Source organism: Aulonocara stuartgranti (genome assembly GCF_965226115.1).
Source record: "Aulonocara stuartgranti genome assembly, chromosome: 3".
Lineage (NCBI taxonomy): Eukaryota > Metazoa > Chordata > Actinopteri > Cichliformes > Cichlidae > Aulonocara > Aulonocara stuartgranti.
The window spans coordinates 58,313,767-58,337,296 of NC_138941.1; the positions used below are offsets into that span (position 1 = coordinate 58,313,767).

The window sequence follows — 23,530 nt, forward strand, 5'->3', positions numbered from 1 at the left end:
TTCATTTTTTTTATTATATATAAATGTTTCTGAAACACCATAACACAGATACAGCAACATCACAGTTCTATTTGTCTGACACAGAAAAATGAACACAATATTAACCCTATTAAACACACAGACACACAAAGGTTCCCAGAATAGTGCTTTAGCTCATGAGTTGTTACCTGATCAAATAATTGATTGGTTGCTTAACTAGCTTAAAATAAGTTCGAGAAAATCTTTCAAAAAAGAAAATTAACTTAATAAATCAGACACAGCAGTGAATCATCAACATATTCCTAGTTGATAAGATTTATGCATTTTCTACTTAATTAAACAAAGACTAAACCAATTTTAGTATTTGGGAAATTTAGATGGATGAGAAGAGCTTTTGCTTCACTTAACTGAGTCTTGATTGAATAAAGTGTTACAAGTTGAACAACTGATTATTTAAACATGTTACATGTTGAGCAACTTCTGGGTTGGTTTTGGTCAGATCATCTCATAAGAAATGACAGAAATCCACGGCTGCTGTGGGAAACCTGTTGGCAGAGATCAGTTAGTGTTCTTCTTTTGTGCTAATAGAATTCATCAGAGCTATAAAATCTACAGTCAAAAAACCTGGTTTAAACCAGATTTAAAGTTTTGGTCTCAACACCCTCAACAGCCCTGTTATATTCGTTTGGTTTCTATAGAGCAAAATATATAGTTCAGTGATTATAAGATTAAATGTTTATCACAACTTCATCAGAATATGTTCAAGTGCATAGTGTGGAGGATGTCATAAGGCCTTGAGGCAATCAGATGTAAAACACAATATTTATAAGTGTTCATCCATCCATTCCGCTTATCCTTTTCAGGGTCGCGGGGGGCGCTGGAGCCTATCCCAGCTGTCCTAGGGCGAGAGGCGGGGTACACCCTGGACAGGTCGCCGGTCTGTCGCAGGGCTAACACACAGGGACAGACAACCGTTCGCACTCACATTCACACCTAGTGGCAATTTGGATTATCCAATTAACCTCTCCCCACAAGCTGCATGTCTTTGGACGGTGGGAGGAAGCCGGAGTACCCGGAGGGAACCCACGCAAACACAGGGACAACATGCAAACTCCACACAGAAAGACCCCAGCCTGATGGTGGAATTGAACTCGGGACCTTCTTGCTGTGCGGCAACAGTGCTAACCACCGTGCCACCGTGCTATTTATACGTATTTTAAGTTGTAAATCAGTTAGATGAGACCCGAACACGACAGGAAGGTTATGTTCACTGTTAGTTTTACTGGTATATGCAAGATCACACGGGTAACTTATCATATGGCTGTATGGGGTGGCTGTAGCTCAGGTGGCAGAGCAGGTCATCCACTAATCAGAAGGTCGGTGGTTCGATCCCAGGCTGCATCCTGGCTGCATGGCAAATATCCTTGGGCAAGATACTAACCCCGTGTTTGCCTACTGGTGGTGGTCAGAGGGCCCGGTGGCACCAGTGTCCGGCAGCCTCGCCTCTGTCAGTGCGCCCCAGGGCAGCTGTGGCTACAATGTATATATAAAGACAATCCCAGTGTCATCCACTCGGGTGTTGGTGATCGGGGCTCATTCTCACTGTTTAATCTCTTGTCGTCACAAACCTCGCCATGGACTAATTCCACTCTCTCCCCCATTTCAGGCACTTTGCCCCGCGAGACTCCCGCCGTGAACTTTCACTGCTTCATCGCAAATAAACTCACTGCAAACTTGTGGCTGTTGAGCATAGTGTCTGCTTTTGGGTCCATTTATGTGACACCCAGTGAAAATATCATTTATGAGAAAACAAAGAAACAAAATATATGTTTACATACAGAAAAAGAAAAATGTGAAACATGTTTTGGAACTTAAAAAATTTTATATTAAAAGATCAAGATTGTTTTTTCCATTTCTTACTTCACTTAACATTTTTTTATTATACATAAATGTTTCTGAAACACCAGATACAGCAACATTACAGTTCTATTTGTCGGACACAGAAAAATGAACACAATATTAAACACACAGACACACAAATGTTCCTAGAATGATGCTTTAGCTCATGAGTTGTTACCTGATCAATTATTTATTTATCAGTTGGTTTATTAACTTAAAATAAGTTTAAAATCTTTCAAAAAATAAAATTAAGTCAAAAAATTTGCAGTGCATTTTCAACATATTTTTAGTTGATAAGGTCAAGGTAACTTTATTTATACCCATAGGCAAGGTAAATTTGCTTTACAGAAAAAAATGACAGCATTTGGCATCCCTTTAAAAACACACATAGCTAGTAAAGGTTTATTAGTTTTTCTGTACAACTGAACAAAGACTGAACAACTTTAGTATTTGGGAATTTTAGATGGATGATAAGAGCTTTTGCTTACTTCACTTAAAGTGTTACAAGTTGAACAACTGATTATTTAAAGATGAATCAGTGACATAACAAACAACAAGTTTCTCCATGATGAAGCTCTTTGACTTTTTGACTCCTCAGTTACATGTTGAGCAACTTCTGGATTAGTTTTGATTGGATCATCTCCCAAAGCCAAAGTTAAATAGGTTGCTGCGAGAAACCTGTTGGCAGAGATCAGTTAGTGTTCTTCTTTTGTGTAAATACAATTCATCAGAGCTATAAAATCTACAGTCAGTAAACTTGGAAGACAGTTTTAAAGTGTTTGTCCCAACACCCTCAGCTGCCATGTAATATTAGTTTGGTTTCTATAGAGCAAAGTATAAAGTTCAGTGACTATGAGAGTAAAGTTTTATTTGAGGACTTCATCATATTCATGCTGTTAGAATGATGAGAAAATAAAAGAAATAAAGTAACACAGACTGGCTCTTCAGAAGTTTATTCTGACAAAAAAAAAAGAAAAAAAAAGAACCAAGCCTGTGTGAACCTCGAGGCACTTTTTAAAACAGAAAATTGATAAATCCCACAGAGTATGAGGAAGTAACAACAGTAAGTATGGAGATAAGAAACAAACCAAACAGAGCAGAATTCTTAAAATAATGTCCAACCATCCTTCTTCTGATTATCTGGGGCCACGGGGTAAACAATGATTTAAAAATCTAAGTAGATGGCTAAGTTGCTATGGCTAAAGAAAAGAAATTAAAGGACGTAGGAAAGAAAATTAATCTTTAGCAAAAAAAACAAAGGACATCTAAGGTGAGTGTAAGGTGATGAGTAGTAATAGTGGGTGATTGATTTGACAAAGATTTACCTCAGTTTTCTTCTTCTCCTCCTAGAGCTGCTTTACTAACTGAAAGACAAGAGAGATAAAAACAAAGCTCAGCTATGAAAAGGAATTGAAAGATGTTTTTGGAGGAAAAAAAAATCATTTTTGTAAAGAAATTCAAGATTTGCACTATATTCACCACAATTCCCTAAAGCTCCAGTTACAGCTTCACTTATCCTTAAATATAACTGGCCTGATGTAAAAAAACAAAAACTCCAGAGAAACATTTAAATTTCCATTTAACTCGTCCCAACAACAGTTTAAACTCTTGTCTGTTTATAATTTCTCTGTTTTATTACAGCAGAGTTGATGGTTTAGTTTCTCACGATTGTTTTCATGCATGTTTCAAGTTGTAATTTCAGTATCTGTATCTGTACCATATAAAAAGAGATGACGGGGAAACATCACAGTAACTTGTTATGTTGGAAACCTTTTGGTTGAGTTTGGAAAAAGATATTTAACCCAGAGAGTAACTGAGGGTTATATTACACCGGAATATAGCATAAAATAGTGCTGCTCACAGCTTGTGAACATCTGCTCTGCCACCTCCTAGCAGATCTCAGTCTGTACACCTGACCCCATGAAGAAAAATGAAACAGGTGACAGTGTCAAACTTTAGCTGTTAGTCAGGTGAACCACCTGTGCACCTGACTAACAGCTTAAAGTGCTCTGCAAACCTTAAAGCAACACCTATTTCTTAACTCCAGCATCGCAAACTGAGTTAAATCTGCTTAGACACTGTCTGCAGTTTTTGAGAGGATGGCTCCAAAGTTTAATATTTCATGTCTACATTAAAGTCAGAGTTTTCTGTGTAACCGAAGTTTCTCTCTTTTTACCTGGTTAATCACTATGGTAACCTGTGCTGATCCCATAAACAGGTTATGATCTGAGATTTGGTTTGAAATCAGCTGAAAACCTCTGATTGTTTAATTTACAGTATCTTGTAAGTTTCCTTACAATCTCTTCTTGCCAAATAGATTTTAAATGTGTGAGCTGTTAAACCGTACCTTACTAAAACTACTGAATGATCAGTGTGCATCCATTAATTGTGCAAAAAAAACGTATAAATACTGCTGAGTCTCTTTTACACTGCAGCAATTACAAGTCACACAGCAAGAATATCTGTTCAGTCAAATTAAATTCACTTTGATGTGTGAGCAACTTTATCAGACTGTGGGGCCTTTATTGTTTACATCGATCCAGTTTAAAGATTCATAAACCTAATGTGCAGTCGTCACCTTAGACAAGAACACTGAGAGTGCGCTCAGAGATAAAACAATGAACTGGAATTAAAATGTTTATTTTCTGTGTGCTAAATATCCAAGTTAATGACTTTCAGCATTTGTCTTTTTTTGAAACATTTTTGCATTTTTTTATGTTTAGAAGAAAATTCAGCAGGATTATAACAGAGAGATAAAATCCCTGATTTCTGGACTTTAGTTTTTTCTCCTGCTAGAGCTGATTGTTTAAGTCTGAATACTTTTTCTCTAACAGCAGGTGAGAGGACACATGACTGGAGACGTGCTCTTTTATAAGACATGATATAACAATACATTCACAAACTTCACTAAAGAAAAAAAATCTGTTTAAATGTAAATTAAAACGTGTTATGTAAACATAAAGTGTTTGATGATGTTTTTAAATTTCAAGTTTGAAAACAGTGAGAACAAACTTGAGCTTCACTAACAGTTATTTGGTGTCTGAGGTTTGTTCTCATGTGTGATTGTAACCTGAACACGTAGAAAACAGAGATAATAGCAGGTGATTGATTTGGGTGACAAAGATTTACCTCATTGAGATTTTTCTCAGTTTTTGTCTTCTCCTTCTCGAGCTGCTTTACCAACTAAAGGACAGAAGAGAGATGAAGAAAAAGATCACAGCTATGAACTGAAATATTTTTTTGTGCTGGAAAATTTGTGTTTGTGAAGAAATTCCAAATTTGTATTGTATACAAAGAGATAAAAGAGAGATGACAGCAGCGAACTGCTTTGGGTGAAAAGATTTACCTCTTTGAGTTTTCTGTCAGTTTCATCATTCCTCCTCTTCTCAGCCTGGAGCATCTTTTCCAAATAGCAGAGAGAAATGAAAACATCAGTATATTTTTAATGGAAATATTCTTCTAATCCTAATTTATTTAGATTAGTTTATTTCTTAATGTAGTAAAACAGCTGTCATTCTTATATAGATCACCAGTCAAAGGTTTTAGAACACATGTCATTTTTAAGTGTTTAACTGACATTTAATGAGCTCCTTGATTTTTATTAACACATGTTTTTTTTTTGTCTGTCTTATTTAGTTAGTTAGTTAGTTAGTTAGTTTTTGATGGATGGATATTTATGGGTTTGTTGGTTGCTTTATGCTGGAATGTAAAATCATCTGCTTCGGTAAATCCAAATTCCTTATTTACAAAAATAATAATCCAAAAAAGATTAAAATCTAAAATTTTCTTTACATAACAGTAATAAACAAAGTTGAATAAACACATTCAGGAAGCTGATAAAGGAAAGATGAACCTCATCCCTCAAATCCTACATTTTCCTCTCAGCATCTCATCTTCTCTTTCTCCTGATGAAGCTGATGCTAATTATAGAATCATTTTTCTCCGACTGCACATTAAAAGACATGAAAAAAGTCTCATGCGTTGACATTTTGTGAGTGCTTTCTGTCATTTTTCAGGCCTGCTTATAGAAAAATATGACTAAAACAATTCATGTATTTGAATTTTAATAAAAGTTATTTAATTAAAAACTTCCCATCTATCAATTTTCTTACACTAATCCAATTTACATAAATCAATTCATCAATCAATAACTAAAATTACATATTATCTGTAAATTAATAAACTGTCACTGTTGAAACGATACAGTTTCCATAATGACAGATCAGCCAACAATAAACCAAAATCCAAAAACTGAACAGAGGTTTCCTTTTATCTATGACTGTGTGTTTACACTAAATAATGAGACATTATGATCATCTGGATCTTTGCATCAAGACGTTTTCTCTAACTGGACTCTCTACATTTCAGTTTAATATTAATAATAATAAATCAGTGTGTGGTGGGGTAATTTGATGTAAATACTGACACCAACTGTATATCATCATCATCATCATCATAAACTTTATTTATAAAGCACTTTAAAACAACCACAGCTGACACAAAGTGCTGTACATTGGAACTGTAAAATAAAATTACATGAGATATAAATAAAAACCAAATAAAAGACGAGTGAAATCATTATATGTATATGTTCTGAAAGACAATAATGTGGCTATTCTGTTCTATTCTGTTTTACCAAAGAGAGCTGAGTCAGAAAATTCTGATTGTTTATAAAGGAAACACAAACCTCCAAATTTTTGGACTCCAGCTGATTCTTCAGGTTCTCTGCTGTTTCTTTGTCCTGCTGAAGCTGTTTGATGATTTCACTGTCTGTCTCACCCTGGAGCTGAAATGTTACATGAGGAAAGAGCAGAAGAAAGAAACAATCATGTTTAAGACACAATATTAATAACACAATAAGAGTTCAATTAAAGCTGGAAATAAAATCTGTATTATGTAAATATAAGCTGGATAATATAAATTAATATTTGTAAATAACACTAAGGAAATATCTTAAGTTTCAATGTAGAGTCTCTAAAACTAAAACTTACTTTTACTTCCATTACTAATAATATGCACACACAGACCATTGTTCATCAGTTCTGCTGATTTTTTAAGTAATTATGTAAATCTACTGTTTATAAGGTTTGGAAACCTGCAGTCAGCTGAAACTGAAGAAGTTACTTGGATGAGTGACAAAACGTTTCTCCCACTGAAAACGTTACGTCCAGATGAACAGAATCAACCTTTTGGGATTATGCATGCACACTGTTGTTTCTTATATTCTTACATGTATATATCTGGGATTTTTTTTTTTTATAATTGAGACGCTAAGATTTAGATTTATTGATTCATTTATACTGTACAGTCTGATGGTGAGTAAATATTGATGTGTGCAATTATTCTATTCACAAAGAGAGTTGGCTCAGTAAATTCAAAATGTTTATAATGGAAACACAAACCTCCAGATTTTTTTTCTCCAGCTGCTCCAGTTTCTCTGCTGTTTCTTTCACCTCCTGGAGCTGATTGATGATTTTAGTATTCTCCTTCCACTGCAGGAGAAATGTTACATGAAGAAAGAGAAGAAGGAAGAAATGTTCATGTTTAAGACACAACAATGAAACACAACCAGAGTCACATTAAAGCTGCATTATGTATAAGGGAGCTGATGTAGCATGATGCTAACAACATTAAGTATTGTGGGATGATGTCAACAATCTTGCAGTGGTAGGATTTCAAAGTTGTGTTTGGTTAATGACACAGAAACTGCTGCTGGACAAAACTGCAGGAATATAAGTGCACAGGTCTGTGATCATTGGGAGGATGACAGCATCACATATGTCCATGTTTACCTCTGTGTGCTGAAAGATGCTTTCACTGACCTTTGAGTCCAGTGCAGGAAATATTTCCATCAGCTTCTGAATGAATTCATCCTTCTTCCCAGATTTGATCATCTGTCAGAAAAAAAGACAGACAGATGTTGATGTTTCTGCAGCGCTTTGTTTATAAAAGTGACAAAATTATCGAAGCTTCACACTGTGAGCAACATGTTTCCAACCATTGTGTCCTCTTACTTTAATGATACAGACTGTACGTGTTTTATTTATTATTTGTCTTAAAAATTCTAACTTCCTGCTTGTATATAATCACCAAACACCCCTGGGTAAAATATCTTCTTATTTAAAACCTGTTTATTGCTGTCGTGGATATCAGGGAATCTTCTCCCCACAATTCCTGTCAGGAGTTCCAGCTGGTCTCTGTTTGAGGGGGTATGGACTAATAAGTGTATATTTCTGCCTACTCCTTTTCAAACAAATGAATGAAATGATATTTTGTAATGATTGTGAATGCACATGTTTGAAATAAAAAATGAACTGAACTCTACTTCAACTGAGAGGGCGTCGTAGGTGCCGTGTAAAATGCATTGGCTTATTAGTGAAAATGAAGGCTACCTTGGCATGATTTGCAAAAACACTTCATGCTATCCCGACTGGATTCGATTACTGGTGTTCTCTGTATATGGCTTACACCTCTTGTTGGGTTTACTACAATAACCCCACGCCAGCATCCTCCTCTTCCTCACAGGGTGAAGTAAACCCTCAGAACCTACGGCTGATAGGTCGGGCATCCACATCAGCCGCTGAGCCACTGGTCCCACTAAGTCTCGTTAATGCTTGATCGCTAGCAAAGAAAACTTAAAGGTTTTGTTAAAAATAAATTCTTAAGGACTTCTTCACTAATCAGGAACTGGATCAAAGCTTGTGAGAGCCGGTGAGTCCAGCTGTTTTACTGAACTTTTACCTTCAGACTGTGAATATCTTAACATGCTGACGATGAGTAGGTGTGGTGGTGGAGTGGCTGCTGTTTTTAGGAAGACGCTCACCTGCAAATAACTCTTAATAAAGTTTTGAACTTCTGGTGTTGCAGCTGTATACACACCTTCAAAATATCACAAGGATTTTATTCTACACTTTTCAACCTTTTTAGCTGCTATCGTGCTAACAATAATTGGAACAATTTTCTATTACTTAAAAGAAAAAATCAATAAGATAAAAAACTGCAAGAAAACTGCAGTTCTGACATCTTAAGGATTTTTAACAGCGGTCTTAGTTCAGGTGTTGTGCCAGCCTATTTTAAACATGCTGTTGTAAAGCCTGTACTTAAAAAACTAAACTCCATTCATCTGTCATCGCAAATTTCAGGCCTATTTTAAAGCTTCCTTTCCTATGAAGAATTAGGGAAAGATTGTATTTGTTCAGCTGCAATCTTTTGTAAATGGACGATGTGCTCTTGAGAGGTTTCTGTCTGGTTTAAATTTTAAAAAGTTCTTAGTGATCTTTTATTAGCCACTGACTCAGGAGACTCAGCTCTGTTTTTGCTTTTGGATCTGTCCGCTGCCTTTGATACTGTTGACCAGAGCATCTCCATCTCATGATTGGAGCATTGCAGCATCAAGGTCATTCCATCAGAGTGGTTCAGGTCTTACCTGTCTGACAGGACTTTCTCTGTGAGCTTTGGAGATTTTATCTCTTCCTCAGCTCCCCTTACTTGTGGTGTTCCCCAGGCATCTACACTAAGGCCAATTTTATTATCTAATAATATGCTGCTTCCAGGTCTATTTTTTGGAAAATATAATATTGTTTCCATTCATTTCTCGATGACAATCAGATCTTTCTTCAACTGAACTGAAGCTGCTCTGCCTCACTAGAACCCTTACTTCAGTTTCTCTGTGAAGTTAAAGCCTGGATGGCCTTTAACCTCCTGAGTTTTAATGAAAACAAAACTGAAATCATAATTTTTGGACTATGTGGCAATCCCATAAACTCTCATTTTAACCTGCACAGTTTTTAGCCTTTTATTAAATCACATGCCAAAAATTTTGGGGTTGTATTTGACAGTAATTTCACCTTTGAAAACAGATCAGCTCAGTTGTACGGCAGCCTTTTTTCAAAAACTTTTAAAAACTTTGAAAGGACAATCCATGCTTTTGTTAGCTGGAATAGCTGGAACTCCTTAAATGTTTGAGTTAACCAGACCTGCCATGCAAGACTGCAGTTGGTCCAGATGCTGCAGCTCGTCTTCTGACACGAACTAAACGACTTGAACATATTTCCCCGGCGCTTGCCTCTCTTCACTTGCTCCGTGTTAACTTCAGAATTCATTTTAAAATTTTATTGTTAACTTACAAAGCCCTGAAGGGACAGGCTCTCAGGTATTTATCTGACCACCTTCTAGGTCTCTTAGATCAGATGATCTTTTGCTTTTAGCCATACAAAGGTCAAAGCTGGTTCACAGAGGTGATTGAGCTTTTGGGGTCGTAGCTCCTAAACTGTGGAATAATCGACGCCTACACATCAGACAGACTCCTACTGTCAATCTTTTAAATCTTATCTTAAAATACATTTGTATTCACTGGCTTTTAATAGAGTATGAGAGTTATTTGGTATTTGATGTTTGGTACTAACATTATAAAGCTATTTTACTAGTTATTTTGTATTTTTGAAAGGCACTTTGATCAACATTGCTGTTGTAATGAAATGTGCTATAGAAATAAATAAATGATAAAATGTAAAGAATCTAAATTATGTAAAGTCACAAACTCATAAAAACTCAACTCAACTAAAACTGCTGAGGGTTGGTGCTTCAGCTCATGAACTGTAATCAGAACAATAAATAAAAACATAGTGGAAAGAAATTTTATTATTGCTGCCCAAATTTCAACAACACAAAATGCTGTTAGTTTAAGAAAAATCTACATTAGACCAAATATTCAGCTCTGGTAGATTCTACATATCAAAGTTAGAAAACATTTTCTACTTTACTGAGGAGTTGATTGTACAGTGTTTCATCCTCTTTCATCAACATCTAACAATCCCTGTACAGGGAGGAAGGTGACTGTTTATTTACTGAGATCAACAGCAGCATGTGTAGCTTCCAAATCCATATTTAAAATATATTTTACACCTTTACATTTAGTTTTATTTATTTATCTAAATAGTCTGTTAGTGTGTAAATACTGATTTGGACTATTATTTTATTCATAAAGAGAGCTGAGTCAGCAAATTCAGAATATTTATGATGAAAAGACAAACCTGCTGATTTTTGGACTCCAGCTGAATCTTCAGGATCTTTGCTGCTTGTTCCAACTGCTGGAGCTGATGGATGGTTTCAGTTTTCTCCGTCCACTGCAGGTGAAATGTTACATGAAGAAAGAGCAGAAGGAAGAAATGCTCTCTACTGAGATCAACAGGAGACTTTCCAGATTGAAATCTAAACTGGAAAACTGAAAGTTGTTGCTTCTAACATGTGAATGACAAACGGATCAGGAACGATCCTTTTACACAGCAGTGAGTCTGCTCCTCTCCATCAGCCTACGACAGCAGCACCATCACACAAAGCCAACAAATCATGTATGTAAAGTGAAGCAGCAGCTTTAGTTTAATGAGAAGCTGAAACACAGCTGATCCTCTGCATGATCACAAACACCAGAAGTGAAGTTTCTGCTTTGACTGTCATGGTCCTGAGTCAGTGACACAGTGGTTCCAGGTCTCTGGACTTTATAATGTTTGAATATTCTATGTTGGTTTCATTTATTTTATGCTATAAGGTGTTTAGGTTAGAATAAGCCCTCCCTCTGTGTTCCCCGTCCTCTTGTGTCTAGTTCTGTTTGTTATTTGTGTCTCAGTCTTGTCTCCATGCTTATTTGCCTTTCTGGTCCCCAGTCATGTCTCTCTGTCTCATTTGCACTCAGTGTGTCTCAGTGTGTGTTTCTCATGTTTCCCATTTTATTTCAGTCTCCTGTCCTGTGTGCATCATGTCCAGCTGTGTTCCCCGAGTGTCTCCTCTCTGCCCTGATGTCCTCTTGTGTATATAATGTCTGTGTCTCCGTCTATTTGGTGTTGTGAGCTCGGTCTAGCTGTGTGTCTTGTCTGTTTAGAAAGTTTCTGTAGTAGTATTTCAAAGAGTTAGTTCCCAGTTCATGTTCACGTCACCTGTTTTCTGGGAATTTAGCAATAAAATTATTTCCAGCACAGTTTTGCCTGAGAGTCCACAACTCTGCCTCCCACAGAAAATTTACCATGACATTGACTGAGGTTTGGTTATAGACTGCCTCAATATCATGTATGGATGATATATTTAGACCCTTAGATTTAGATTTGTTTATTTTTCGTTTATACTGTAAAGTCTGCTGGTGAGTAAGTACTGATGTGCACTTTTATTCTATTCATGAATAGAAAAATGGAAAGACAAACCTCATGAGTTTGGGGCTCCAGCTGTTTCTTCAGGTCTTCTGCTTTTTGTTTCACCTGCACGAGCTGTTTGATGGCTTCATTATTCTTCTTCCCCTGCAGGTGAAATGTTACATGAAGAAAGAGCAGAAACGCTCATGTTTAGGAAACACTAATGAAACACAACCAGACTCACATTAAAGCTGTATTGTGTAAATATAAGGGAGCTGATGTAGCATGACGTTAACAACATTGAGTGTTTTTATTTATTTTTTACTTATATATAAGGAACCCCATTAGCTGCCACAATAGTGATTGCTGGTCTTCGTGCACAATGCATAAAAATCAAAACCAAGTCCACCAGAGCTTATATTATATTTTTACATGCCGTGGAGCCATTTTTGGGAGCATTTCAAGTTGCTATACATCAATACAACCACTACAGTCTAAATTTTAATAATATGCATGAATTAAGTGCATAGTAATTACATAAATTGCAAAAAAGTGCAATAAACTACAAAACAATTAAAATTGTTTTTGTTTTTTAACATATATTTCTAGTTAGAGAAATTTAAGAGGCTTATCCCTCAAAACTGTAAATGCAAAAAAGTTGCACAAAATAGTTTCCCACCACAGGAAATGTCTTTTGAGTGTCTTCATAGTTTTATTTTTGAAATACACCAATTTTCATATACTGCAGGAAAAACGAAAATAAATATTATAGTGCAAATTTGCAAAAAAGCAGCATATGCATCAAAATAAACTATTTCCAGCAGTGCAATATGAGTCCTGAGCATCCCAGAAACGACACAGAAAGTCATAAAGTCAAACATAACTTTTAAAAACATGAGGCCTTGATGGTAAAAAACTACATTTCCAAGAAAATGACGTCACTTCCGGTTTCGGGCAGGTCATGGTGGACATGTGACAGTTCACGCTGATGGACGTAGGAAGTGTTACAAACAGCTGATCGGATCGGCAAAGCGTGTTTCTGGAATATTATGTTTTTGTTGCTGCAAGTGCTTTTTATGCAGTTTTTGCAAAGCTATATGTGGAAGGAAACTGTGACCTAGGACAAGCTGATGGCATAAGATGTAAGTACAACTCCTCCAGTTTCATATGCAAAAAAAATTATTGTGCTAGCTTACGTGGTTGCAGAGCTACCGGGATTTAAAAATAGTTACGCAAAACGGAGCGTGCCCGCTCTGACCGGTTTTAAAGGTTTAACTAGAATCATATTATTTTTACTTATCCAGTAAAACACGTTCAGCAAATCTTCTTGTAATATGCTGGTCAATTCTGAATTATCACTAGCTGAATAAAACATGGTGGAATCATCGATGTACATTACAAGATGAGATTTGCCCAAGACATACGGCAGATCGTTCATGAAAAGAGAAGTGGAACGAGGCAGCTGCCTTGGGGTAGACCACAGTTCATATCTCAGCTATCTGAGAAATAACCATTATAACCTTTTGGCTTCTTTCAGAGTTATGTTTGGTTCATAATACAGAAACTGCTGCTGGACAAAACTGCAGGAAGTGCACAGGTCTGTGATCATTGGGAGGATGACAGCATCACATGTGTCCATGTTTACCTCTGTGTGCTGAGAGATGCTTTCACTGACCTTTGAGTCCAGTGCAGGAAATATTTTCATCAGCTTCTGAATGATTTCATCCTTCTCCTTCTCAGATTTGATCATCTGTCAGAAAGACAGACAGATGTTGATATTTCTGCAGTGCTTTGTTGGTAAAAGTGACAAAATTACTGAAGCTTCACACTGTGAGCAACATGTTTTGTGGTGATCAGTGCCTGACATTAGACCAACTGTAAAAAACTGTATGCAGTTGTTCGCACTAAACCAAAACAACCACCATCTTCCCTCATGCGGCTACCCCACTGGCGCCAGCTGGAGGCCTGCCAAGGTCACACAAATCTCCCCTGATAACAGCACTGCTGTTGGAACTCTTTGTCCTCATCCTTGAATGTCACCTGAGACGACTGAAGACTGTTGACTTTCTCTTAACCGGGTGAAGGGACACTTTCTCTCCGCTGAACACGGGATACACACACACACACACACATGCACATGTAACTGACACAGACACACAGTCACCACCACCCCCCACCTCCAAATGCCTCTGAAGCTTCTCCCAGCTGATGTAGGCAGCAGGTCTGGACCAGTGCCGAAGAATGGAAGAAGTAGGATCGGATGGCTTTTTGTCTACACCCTCCCAGCAGTTACTTGTCATGTCTTTTGATGGTTTAAGATGTGAGATTCATGTGCTTTATGTGCTCAGGTGTTTTTTACTGTCCTCAAACTGCTCTCCTAGTTGGAGACCAGTCTGTTTTGAGCATTTTTCATTGTTTTTTCTTAATGCTTCCTGTTCTGACCTGTCTCCACAATGTGATGTTTGTGTAATGTATGTATCGTCAGAAAGGTCCAATTTCAGTGCAGGTAACTGCAAGTGAAAAATAAAGGCTTCATTCATTTATTTTCAACCATTATCCCCTTAATCTGTTTGTGTCCTTATTTGTTTTCAGTGATACAGACTGTACAGAGTTACAATTAGGTCCATATATATTTTTGGACACTGACGCAAGTTGTGTTTTTTTACTAAAAATATTCTAATCATAGTGATATAATGGACATAATGTATAGACGCTCCTTAACATGTGCCACCCTCTTTTTAAAGGAACCAAAGGGAATTGGACAAGTGACTCAAAGGCTATTTGATGGACAGGTGTGGACAATTCCTTGGTTATGACATCATCAGTGAAACAGATGAAAGGCCTGGACTTTATTTAAGGTGTGAATTTGGAAGATGCGGTCAATCTAGTTTTCCATGCAGGTAAAACAAGCCGTCCTTAGCTTAAGCTGCAAAAACAGACACATACACACACACCCTCCCCCCCATCTCAGTTTAAAAAACAAACAAGCTAAATATACATCTGTGGTAGATTTCTACATATCTGACTTAGAAAAAAACTAGAAAGAGACTTTTTCTATTTTCCTGTTCAGCAGTTTTTACAGTGTTTTATCTTCTTTTACCCGCTGTAACAGAGAATTTGTGTTTAATTTCATTTAACTTGTGTGTACTGTTGGTTTGTGGCTGTACGTTTTTGAAACAAAGAATGAGTGAAGATTTAAGAAAAAAAAATATAAACTGTGTTCAAGGTCATGACTCACTCTGTCTTCATAATGAAGAGAAAAACTGTACACTTTATGGCCATAAGGAGATGCTACTATTTTTAAGTGTTGATAGAAACCTTGTATCCTGTATTGATCCCTTTGCAAAGGTTTTAACTTTCTTCTAGTAAATCTCAGAAAATCAGTTTTAGGTTTAAAAGCTCAAATTATTTTCAACAGAGAAACGTTCTGTAAACACAGCTGGTTTGGGCTGATCGCCAGAGGGTAGATGCATGTTAACAACATTGTGGGCTGCATAAGTGACGACTTACTGGGGATGAATTCACAGCAGACACTAGATGAGATTAAAGTGAACAATATGGGGAGCTTAAAGTCCAAAACAGAAGTATTATATTAACTAGTTCAAATGTCCAGTTTATGAAAAACAAACATGGTGAAATATTGCAGCAATAAAATGTGTGGATAAATTAACATTGGGTGATATCAAAGACCACTTGTGTGCAAATAGTACATATGATGAGGGGGGAATGAAACATGATAACATCATGTAAGCATCAGTATCCATTAAAGCCAGAAGGAGTGAATGCAGCAATACATGCCATAGCACCTAAAGTTCCACCAGAAAGCAAATATTTCCTGTGAATGAGCTGCCTGATGCATTTTTCATTATGAAAGTTGATCCTAGTCATTTTTAGTTTGTCTTCTCTTTGCAGGGGAAAAACTGTACTGGTTGTGCGTTGGGCCCAAACCAGGCCCCAATGTTTTTTAGCACTGCACTTAAAGAAAAGCTGCTAGCTTTCATTCCTCTGGAGGATTGACACTTTTGCACATGTCAGTGATTTTGTGACCTGTTCTCCTTCTAAACATGGCTTCAAGATTGAAACTAAAGCGACACGAAATACTTCGCTGAAGACAATCACAGGGCAGGCCTCCCCCAAATTATAATGGGCTTTGAGAAAAATAACTTTTGAAGGACACATGATCACATTAGATGGTAAGTCCCTCTCTCTAAAGACACAGACAAAGCTTTGACTGCTTCAAAACTGACACTACAGACTGCACCTACTTTAGGATGACCCTATCCTGATAAATCATTCACCCAGACAATGGACAAAAAGGGTGGATTCTTTTTTTATTGCAGGAGCGTGGGGAATGTCAAAGACCAGCAGGCCCTCCTCTACCTGCAAACAGCAAGAGATGAAAAGGCAGTTCTAGCTTCATATGAGCTTGTGGGCCATTCAGATGGAACCGCTGCCACTTTCTGTATCACTGATCCTTGTAGAGCGGGGGTGTGGGAACTCCAGGCCTCATGGGTCGTGTCCTGCAGGTTTTAGATGCGTCCTTGATCCAACACAGCTGATTTAAATGGTTAGATTACCTTCTCAACATGTCTTGAAGTTCTCTAGAGGTCTGGTAATAAACTAATCATTTGGTTCAGGTATGTTGACCCAGGGTGAGATCTAAAACCTGCAGGACACCGGCCCTCTAGGCCTAGGGTTCCCCCGCTCCTGTTGTAGAACAAAAACTATGTATTTACTAGCTGCATGTTGGTTATGGTACCACACTGTATTATTGAAAAAATGTCACAGTTAAAAGATGTACTATGTTAAAGCCAGCTTTACTTCTCCCCATGGAAGCAGGCGGTGAAGTGAAGGGACTTTATAGCAGCTTTTTCTGAAATCTGTTCAACCAAACATTCATGGTTCTCTTCTTATTTTCTTCCACTTGACAGTAACAAATCTGAGCTTCTCTTGGTCTCTAAATCAACATTATCCAAAACTAATAGTTTCTATATTACTATCAATAACTCACCAGTCTTCGTTTCTTCTGTGAAAAGTTTGGGTGTCATCCTCGACAGTGCTCTATCTTTCCATTCACACATTAATAATGTCAATCGGTCTGCATATTTTCATTTGCGCAACATTAATCGTCTCTGTTCTTTTCTCACTCCACATGCCACTGTCATTCTTGTTCATAGCCTTGTTACTTCCCAGATTGATTACTCTAATTCACTTCTTTTTGGTCTTACTCAAAAATCCACCACAAGCTCCAACGCGTCCAGAACTCTGCTGCCCGTATTATCACCAGGACCCCATCCACCACATAACTCCTGTCCTGCAGCAGCTTCACTGGCTCACGGTCAAATATCGCATCAATTTCAAAATACTCTTGTACACATTTAAGGCTGTTCATCATCTCTCCCCTCCATATCTGTCTGATCTGGTTCAGATCACCATCCCATCTCGGTGTCTCAGATCTTCTTCTTCTCTTTCTCTCTCTGTCCCCTCTCCCCGTCTTGCCACCATGGGGAGCAGGGCTTTCAGCTTCTCTGCTCCTCGACTCTGGAATGCCCTCCCTCCTGATATAAGAAATATCTATTCCTTCTCTCTCTTTAAGTCCCAACTCAAAACTCACTTGTTCAGTAGCTTATCCCACATAACCTCTCCACTCTGCTATGTTAAATTTGTTTTATGTCTTTGTTTTTATGATTGTATAAACTGCTTGCTTTAATGATGCTTTTATTATTCTGCTGTGTACAGTGTCCTTGAATGTTCTGAAAGGTACTTTCAAATAAAATGTATTATTGTTATTATTAATAACCAGAGATGGGCAGTAATGCGTTACTTGTAACGAGTAAAGTAAGGGATTACTATTGCAAAAACGGTAATTAGATTACCGTTACTTTCCCGTAGGAATGCTGCGTTACTAAAACCATGATTTTTTTGCGAGAGTGTCTCATGACAGTGACGTAAGCGAGTGCGACGTTCGTGACAACAGCTGTGTGCAGATCAACAGTGGATCGTATATCGAGTGCGGGAGAGAGTATGAGCATGCAGCGTTTAAAGCGTGGAAGTACTGACCTTACTTTGAGTTTGATACCATAAAAAGTGACAAAAACATTAGCGTCCATCGTGCGTGGGAAGAAAACTTCTTTTTACAGCCTAAACAAGCACCGAGTGCGCAACGACATAATGGGAAATTCACAAAGAAACTCGCGGATTCTTCAACTGACCGCGGCACACCTGCACCAGGGTAAACCTCCGCCTACCGCAGTCCTGCTTTACAGGTGAAAATAGAGCAAAAGGACCGATGAGTCTTTGACTTTATTTATTTTCTGTTGTGTTTTACTTGCATCTATTTGAAAGAGTGAGTGTAAACACAAAAAAATATTTTATTTTATGTGCTGGAATGTGCAGAAAATAGGTTTAAATGTTAAACTAATTTCTTCCAGTTAGAGAATGTTGCATATAATTTAATTTTTTCTTGATGCATAAAGTTAAAAGATTAAAACTAATAAAACAAGTTTAAAAAAGAGACTTTTCCATTTGATTACATTTTATATGATGGATTATGCAGAAAAAGTAGAATTGGGCTGAAAGATCTATCACTTTATCACCTCTTCAGGTTGTAAATCGTGTTTTTAAAAGTAACTAAGTAATTAATTACTTTTGAAAATAAGTAATCAGTAATCGGGATTACTTTTTTGGGGGAAGTAATCAGTAATTAGTTACTGATTACTTTTTCAAGTAACTTGACCAACACTGTTAATAACCTGACCTACAGGACACCTGTCAATGTCAAAGGATTTACACCAGTCACAGAACATCTCAGCATTAGGCTCATTATCATCTCACTGTTCAGCTCAAGTTGCTGAGCTGTCAGCACTGACGCAGGAATGTGAAACTGTTAAGGTCCAAATGTCTCCATTCACACTGATTCTAGATAAACACATGGGGTGATGCGTGATTTTGCTGCATTATGGAAACAATCATGTTTAACTGATTCAGGGAAATCCATTGCACATCACAAACTTGTGGCTGCATGGCTGGATGACTTACTACTCCCATAAACTACAGCTGATTTTAAAGGTGACATTCATATTAACTCAAAGATTCTGCTTCTTTAGTCTGACTTCCCTTTTAGCATGGCTGCTTCTAGCGTCACCTCAAACTTAGAAAGGCACTTCTAAGTTAAACTAATGTAACAAACCAGGATTTATCCGCAGCTTAAATCACTGTCCCCTCATGATAGGTTTAAATGTTCCAAGTATATAGACGCCGTAAGTCTTTCTCAAGGGGTACTGATAAGCATAAAGCACGCAATTACCTCAGGATTTACATCATGGCCGTTCTTTGGAGATGTGATACACAAGCAACAAATTACAGATTTTATAAGCAGCAAAGATTTGAAAATTTCAATAGACATGCACTTAAAGCTGCATGAGAGCAAATTCATGCAACAAGTCTGATGACCTGGCAAAATCGAACAGCACCAAACAGTGTGTGTGTGTTGTTTGGTGATAAATGTTGAAACTTTATTCCTAACAATGCTGCTGATATTGTTTTACAGAAGCACCCACATTAGAAAGACTAGCTGATGGATTTAAAGATGAAGTTTGATAAAGTCTGACACCAAATATTTTCCTTAACCCTTTAAGACCTACCATAGAACCAAGTCCGCCAGAGCTTATATTATATTTTTACATGCTGTGGAGCCATTTTTGGGAGCATTTCAAGTTGCTATACATCAATACAACCACTACAGTCTAAATTTTAATAATATGCATGCATTAAGTGCATAGTAATTACATAAATTGCAGCAAAGTGCAATAAACTACAAAAAGATTTAAATTTTAATAATTTAATTTTAATTTTTAAAATTTAAAATCGTTTTTGTTTTTTTAACATATATTTCTAGTTAGAGAAATTTAAGAGGCTTATCCCTCAAAACTGTAAATACAAAAAAGTTGCACAAACTAGTTTCCCACCACAGGAAATTTCTTTTGAGTGTCTTCATAGTTTTATTTTTGAAATACACCAATTTTCATATACTGCAGGAAAAACGAAAATAAATATTATAGTGCAAATTTGCAAAAAAGCAGCATATGCATCAAAAGAAACTATTTCCAGCAGTGCAATATGAGTCCTAAGCATCCCAGAAACGACACAGAAAGTCATAAACTCAAACATAACTTTTAAAAACACCAGTATAGGCTCATGAGGCCCTGACGGTAAAAAACTACATTTCCGCAAAATGACATCACTTCCGGTTTCGGGCAGGTCATGGTGGACATGCGACAGTTTGCACTGATGGACGTAGGAAGTGTTACAAACAGCTGATCGGATCGGCAAAGCGTGTTTCTGGAATATTATGTTTTTGTTGCTACAAGCGCTTTTTATGCAGTTTTTGCAAAGCTATATGTGGAAGGAAACTGTGACCGAGGACAAGCTGATGGCATAAGATGTAAGTACAACTCCTCCGGTTTCATATGCAAAAAAAATTATTACGCTAGCTTACGTGGTTGCAGTGCTACCGGGATTTAAATATAGTTAGGCAAAACGGAGCGTGCCCGCTCCCACCGGCTTTAAAGGGTTAAACAACTAATGATATTTTATATTTCCACTTTATGATGTGTTCACATAAACTCCACATCTGTAATCTGTGATGTTTTTGGAACTTCCTATTTTAATTTTTACTGCTGTATTTTGCATACAAATTTTATGCTATTTAAAATGATTAAAAATAATCAAAAGGGCAGAAATAGAGAATTTGTTTTTTATCTGATTTAACCTCAGTGTGCTGTTGGTATGTGACAAATTTCTTAAACTAACAATCAGTGAAGATCTGAAAACTGACACAGAGCGAGTCATGACTCACTCTGTGTAAATGCCATCCATCCATTTGCTTCCGCTTATCCCTTTTCAGGGTCGCTGGAGCCTATCCCAGCTGTCATAGGGCGAGAGGTGGGGTACACCCTGGACAGGTCGCCAGTCTGTTGCAGGGCCAACACACAGGGACAGACAACCATTCGCACTGACATTCACACCTATGGGCAATTTGGATTAATCAATTAACCTATCTTTGGACGGTGGGAGGAAGCCAGAGTACCTGGGGGGAACCCACGCAAACACAGGGAGAACATGCGAACTCCACACAGCCCACCCCACCCCACCATCAGGCACCCCAGCCTGATGCTGTGTGGCCTGATAGTGGAATTGAACTCAGGACCTTCTTGCTTTGCGGCAACAGTGCTAACCGCCATGCTGCCTCTGTGTAACTGCATCTCAGGAAATCAGTTTGATTCATTTTTTGAAAAAACCACATCCAACAGCTCTCTGTACAGAGAAGTTTCTCCTGTGACTGATGTTTGGCTGTAAACTGTCTTAACATACAGCACTTAAACTCAGTGGGAAAGATGAAAAGATCCTACGATCCTCCACAGTTTTCCTTCACTAATAATATGCATAGTGGTTTTTTTATATTCTTAAATTAATATCCTAGATTTTTTTCTACACTTACCGTATTTTCTGGACTATAAGCCGCTACTTTTTTCCTAGGTTTTGAGCCATGAGGCTTATACAAAGGTGCGGCTATTCTGTGGATTTTTCTTCCACCACTAGGGGCACTCTAACCAGAATTAGAATAAAAAACAAGATAGATGAAAAATTAATGCAAAGAAGTATACGCTACTTTTTCTTTAGCAGATAGAACACACACAACAAATTACCAACAGGTAATTATTTTTTAAATCCTCGCCCCTTCATCATGGAAATCACACAAAGAAGTTTGTATGATGCAAGTTTTAAGTTGAAGGCCATCAATCTTGCTATCCAGGAGGGAAACCGTGCTGCTGCATGCAAGCTTAGCGTCAATTAATCTATGGTGAGACATTGGAGGCGACAACGGGAAGAGCTCATGCAATGCCAAAAGTCGAGAAAAGCTTTCAGAGGACATAAAAGCAGGTGGCCTGAACTTGAAAATGTCCTGGAGGAATGGGTGAACACACAGAGAGCAGGTGGCTCTCTGTGTGTGGCCGAGGTGTATCCACTGCACAGATCCGACTGAAAGCCAAAACAATCGCCCGCGAAATGAATATTGAAGATTTCAAAGGTGGGCCGTCATGATGTTTTAGATTTATGAAACGTAAAAACCTGTCCATCAGAGCACGGACCACTCTCTGTCAGCAACTCCCCCCTGACTATCAGGAAAAAGTTGAAAACTTCCACAAATTCGTTGGAAAAAAGATACAAGAAAACGCCATCGGACCAGACGACATAATCAGTATGGATGAAGTACCTTTAACGTTTGATCTGCCTCTGACCAGGACCGTTAACAAGACAGGTGCATCATCCGTTTTGTTGAAAACAACAGGCCACGAGAGGACGCACTTCACCTGCGTTCTGGCATGCATGGCATCCGGACAAAAACTTCCACCAATGGTGATTTTTAAGCGCATAACTATGCCAAAAGAACAACTCCCGAAAGGCATAGTGGTCAAAGTTAACACTAAAGGGTGGATGATAGAAGGTCTAATGAAGGAATGGTTAACGGAGTGCTATGGGACGCGCCCGGGAGGATTTTTTCACCGGAAAAAAGCACTGCTTGTTTTGGATAGCATGAGGGCCCACATCACAGATTCTGTGAAAGCAGCGATCAAGAAAACAAACTCCATTCCAGCTGTGATTCCTGGAGGTACAACAAAGTATTTGCAGCTACTTGACATCAGTGTAAATCGGGCATTTAAAGCTGCACTACGGGTTGAGTGGGAGACTTGGATGACAAGCGGTGAAAAGTCATTCACAAAAACTGGCCGCATGCGAAAAGCATCCTTTTCTGATGTCTGTCAGTGGATCCTAACAGCGTGGAGTGCTGTGAAAGATCACCAACGGGTTCCGAAAGGCTGGACTGCTGCGCGAAGAGAGCGGCGCACCTTCAGAGCCAACTTCACCGGAGGATGACAGTGACACGGAGAGCGAGATTGATGGAGACTGATGTGATGAAGCGCTTCTGAGCCTGTTCAACTCCCACACTGAAGAAGACGACTTCATGGGCTTCAGCGAAGATGATTAAAGTGACTTGTGGTTTCAAATACAGGAAAAATGAAGGTAAATAAATAGCGGTTATTTTCTCTTGGTTCTGTTACGTTTTAATCAGCCGTGTTAAAAGGCATTGTTCGGAAAGAATCTGTTCAGGTACATACATGTACATTTACAGTACAAGATTGTTCTGTACATGCAGTAAATATCTAATTTTTCATCATAGATATCTGCGGCTTATAGCCGGGTGCGGCTTGTATATCTTTTTTTTTTTTTTTTTTTTTTTAAAATAGAGTGGATGCGGCTTATATACAGGTGCGCTCTATTGTCCAGAAAGTACGGTATATTGTACAATATGATGGTGAGGAAATACTGATGTGCACTGAATCAAGAGAGTTGATTCAACAAATACATAATGTTTATGGAAACACAAACCTTCTGACTTTTGTTCTCCAACTCAGCATTCAGTAACTCTGCTGCTGCTTTCAACTCCTCAATAGCCCACATGTCCTGAA

At 37.9% G+C, this 23,530-nt stretch overlaps 1 protein-coding gene across 1 annotated transcript in view; it reads right to left on the reverse strand.

Moving 5' to 3' along the window:
- Window positions 1-1,902: 1,902 nt before the first annotated feature.
- The window catches only part of LOC309701815 (uncharacterized protein), a 125,621-nt gene continuing 103,993 nt past the window's right edge, over window positions 1,903-23,530 (reverse strand). Inside the window, exons 36-46 of the mRNA XM_082526069.1 lie at window positions 23,451-23,525; window positions 13,675-13,749; window positions 12,072-12,164; window positions 10,911-11,003; window positions 7,701-7,772; window positions 7,281-7,370; window positions 6,566-6,664; window positions 5,225-5,278; window positions 5,008-5,061; window positions 3,204-3,242; window positions 1,903-2,556 (exon numbers count right to left, since the gene is read on the reverse strand). Coding sequence (XP_082382195.1) covers window positions 3,225-3,242; window positions 5,008-5,061; window positions 5,225-5,278; window positions 6,566-6,664; window positions 7,281-7,370; window positions 7,701-7,772; window positions 10,911-11,003; window positions 12,072-12,164; window positions 13,675-13,749; window positions 23,451-23,525 — 723 coding nt within the window. The 3' untranslated portion in view covers window positions 1,903-2,556; window positions 3,204-3,224. The remainder of the gene's footprint in view (window positions 2,557-3,203; window positions 3,243-5,007; window positions 5,062-5,224; window positions 5,279-6,565; window positions 6,665-7,280; window positions 7,371-7,700; window positions 7,773-10,910; window positions 11,004-12,071; window positions 12,165-13,674; window positions 13,750-23,450; window positions 23,526-23,530) is intronic.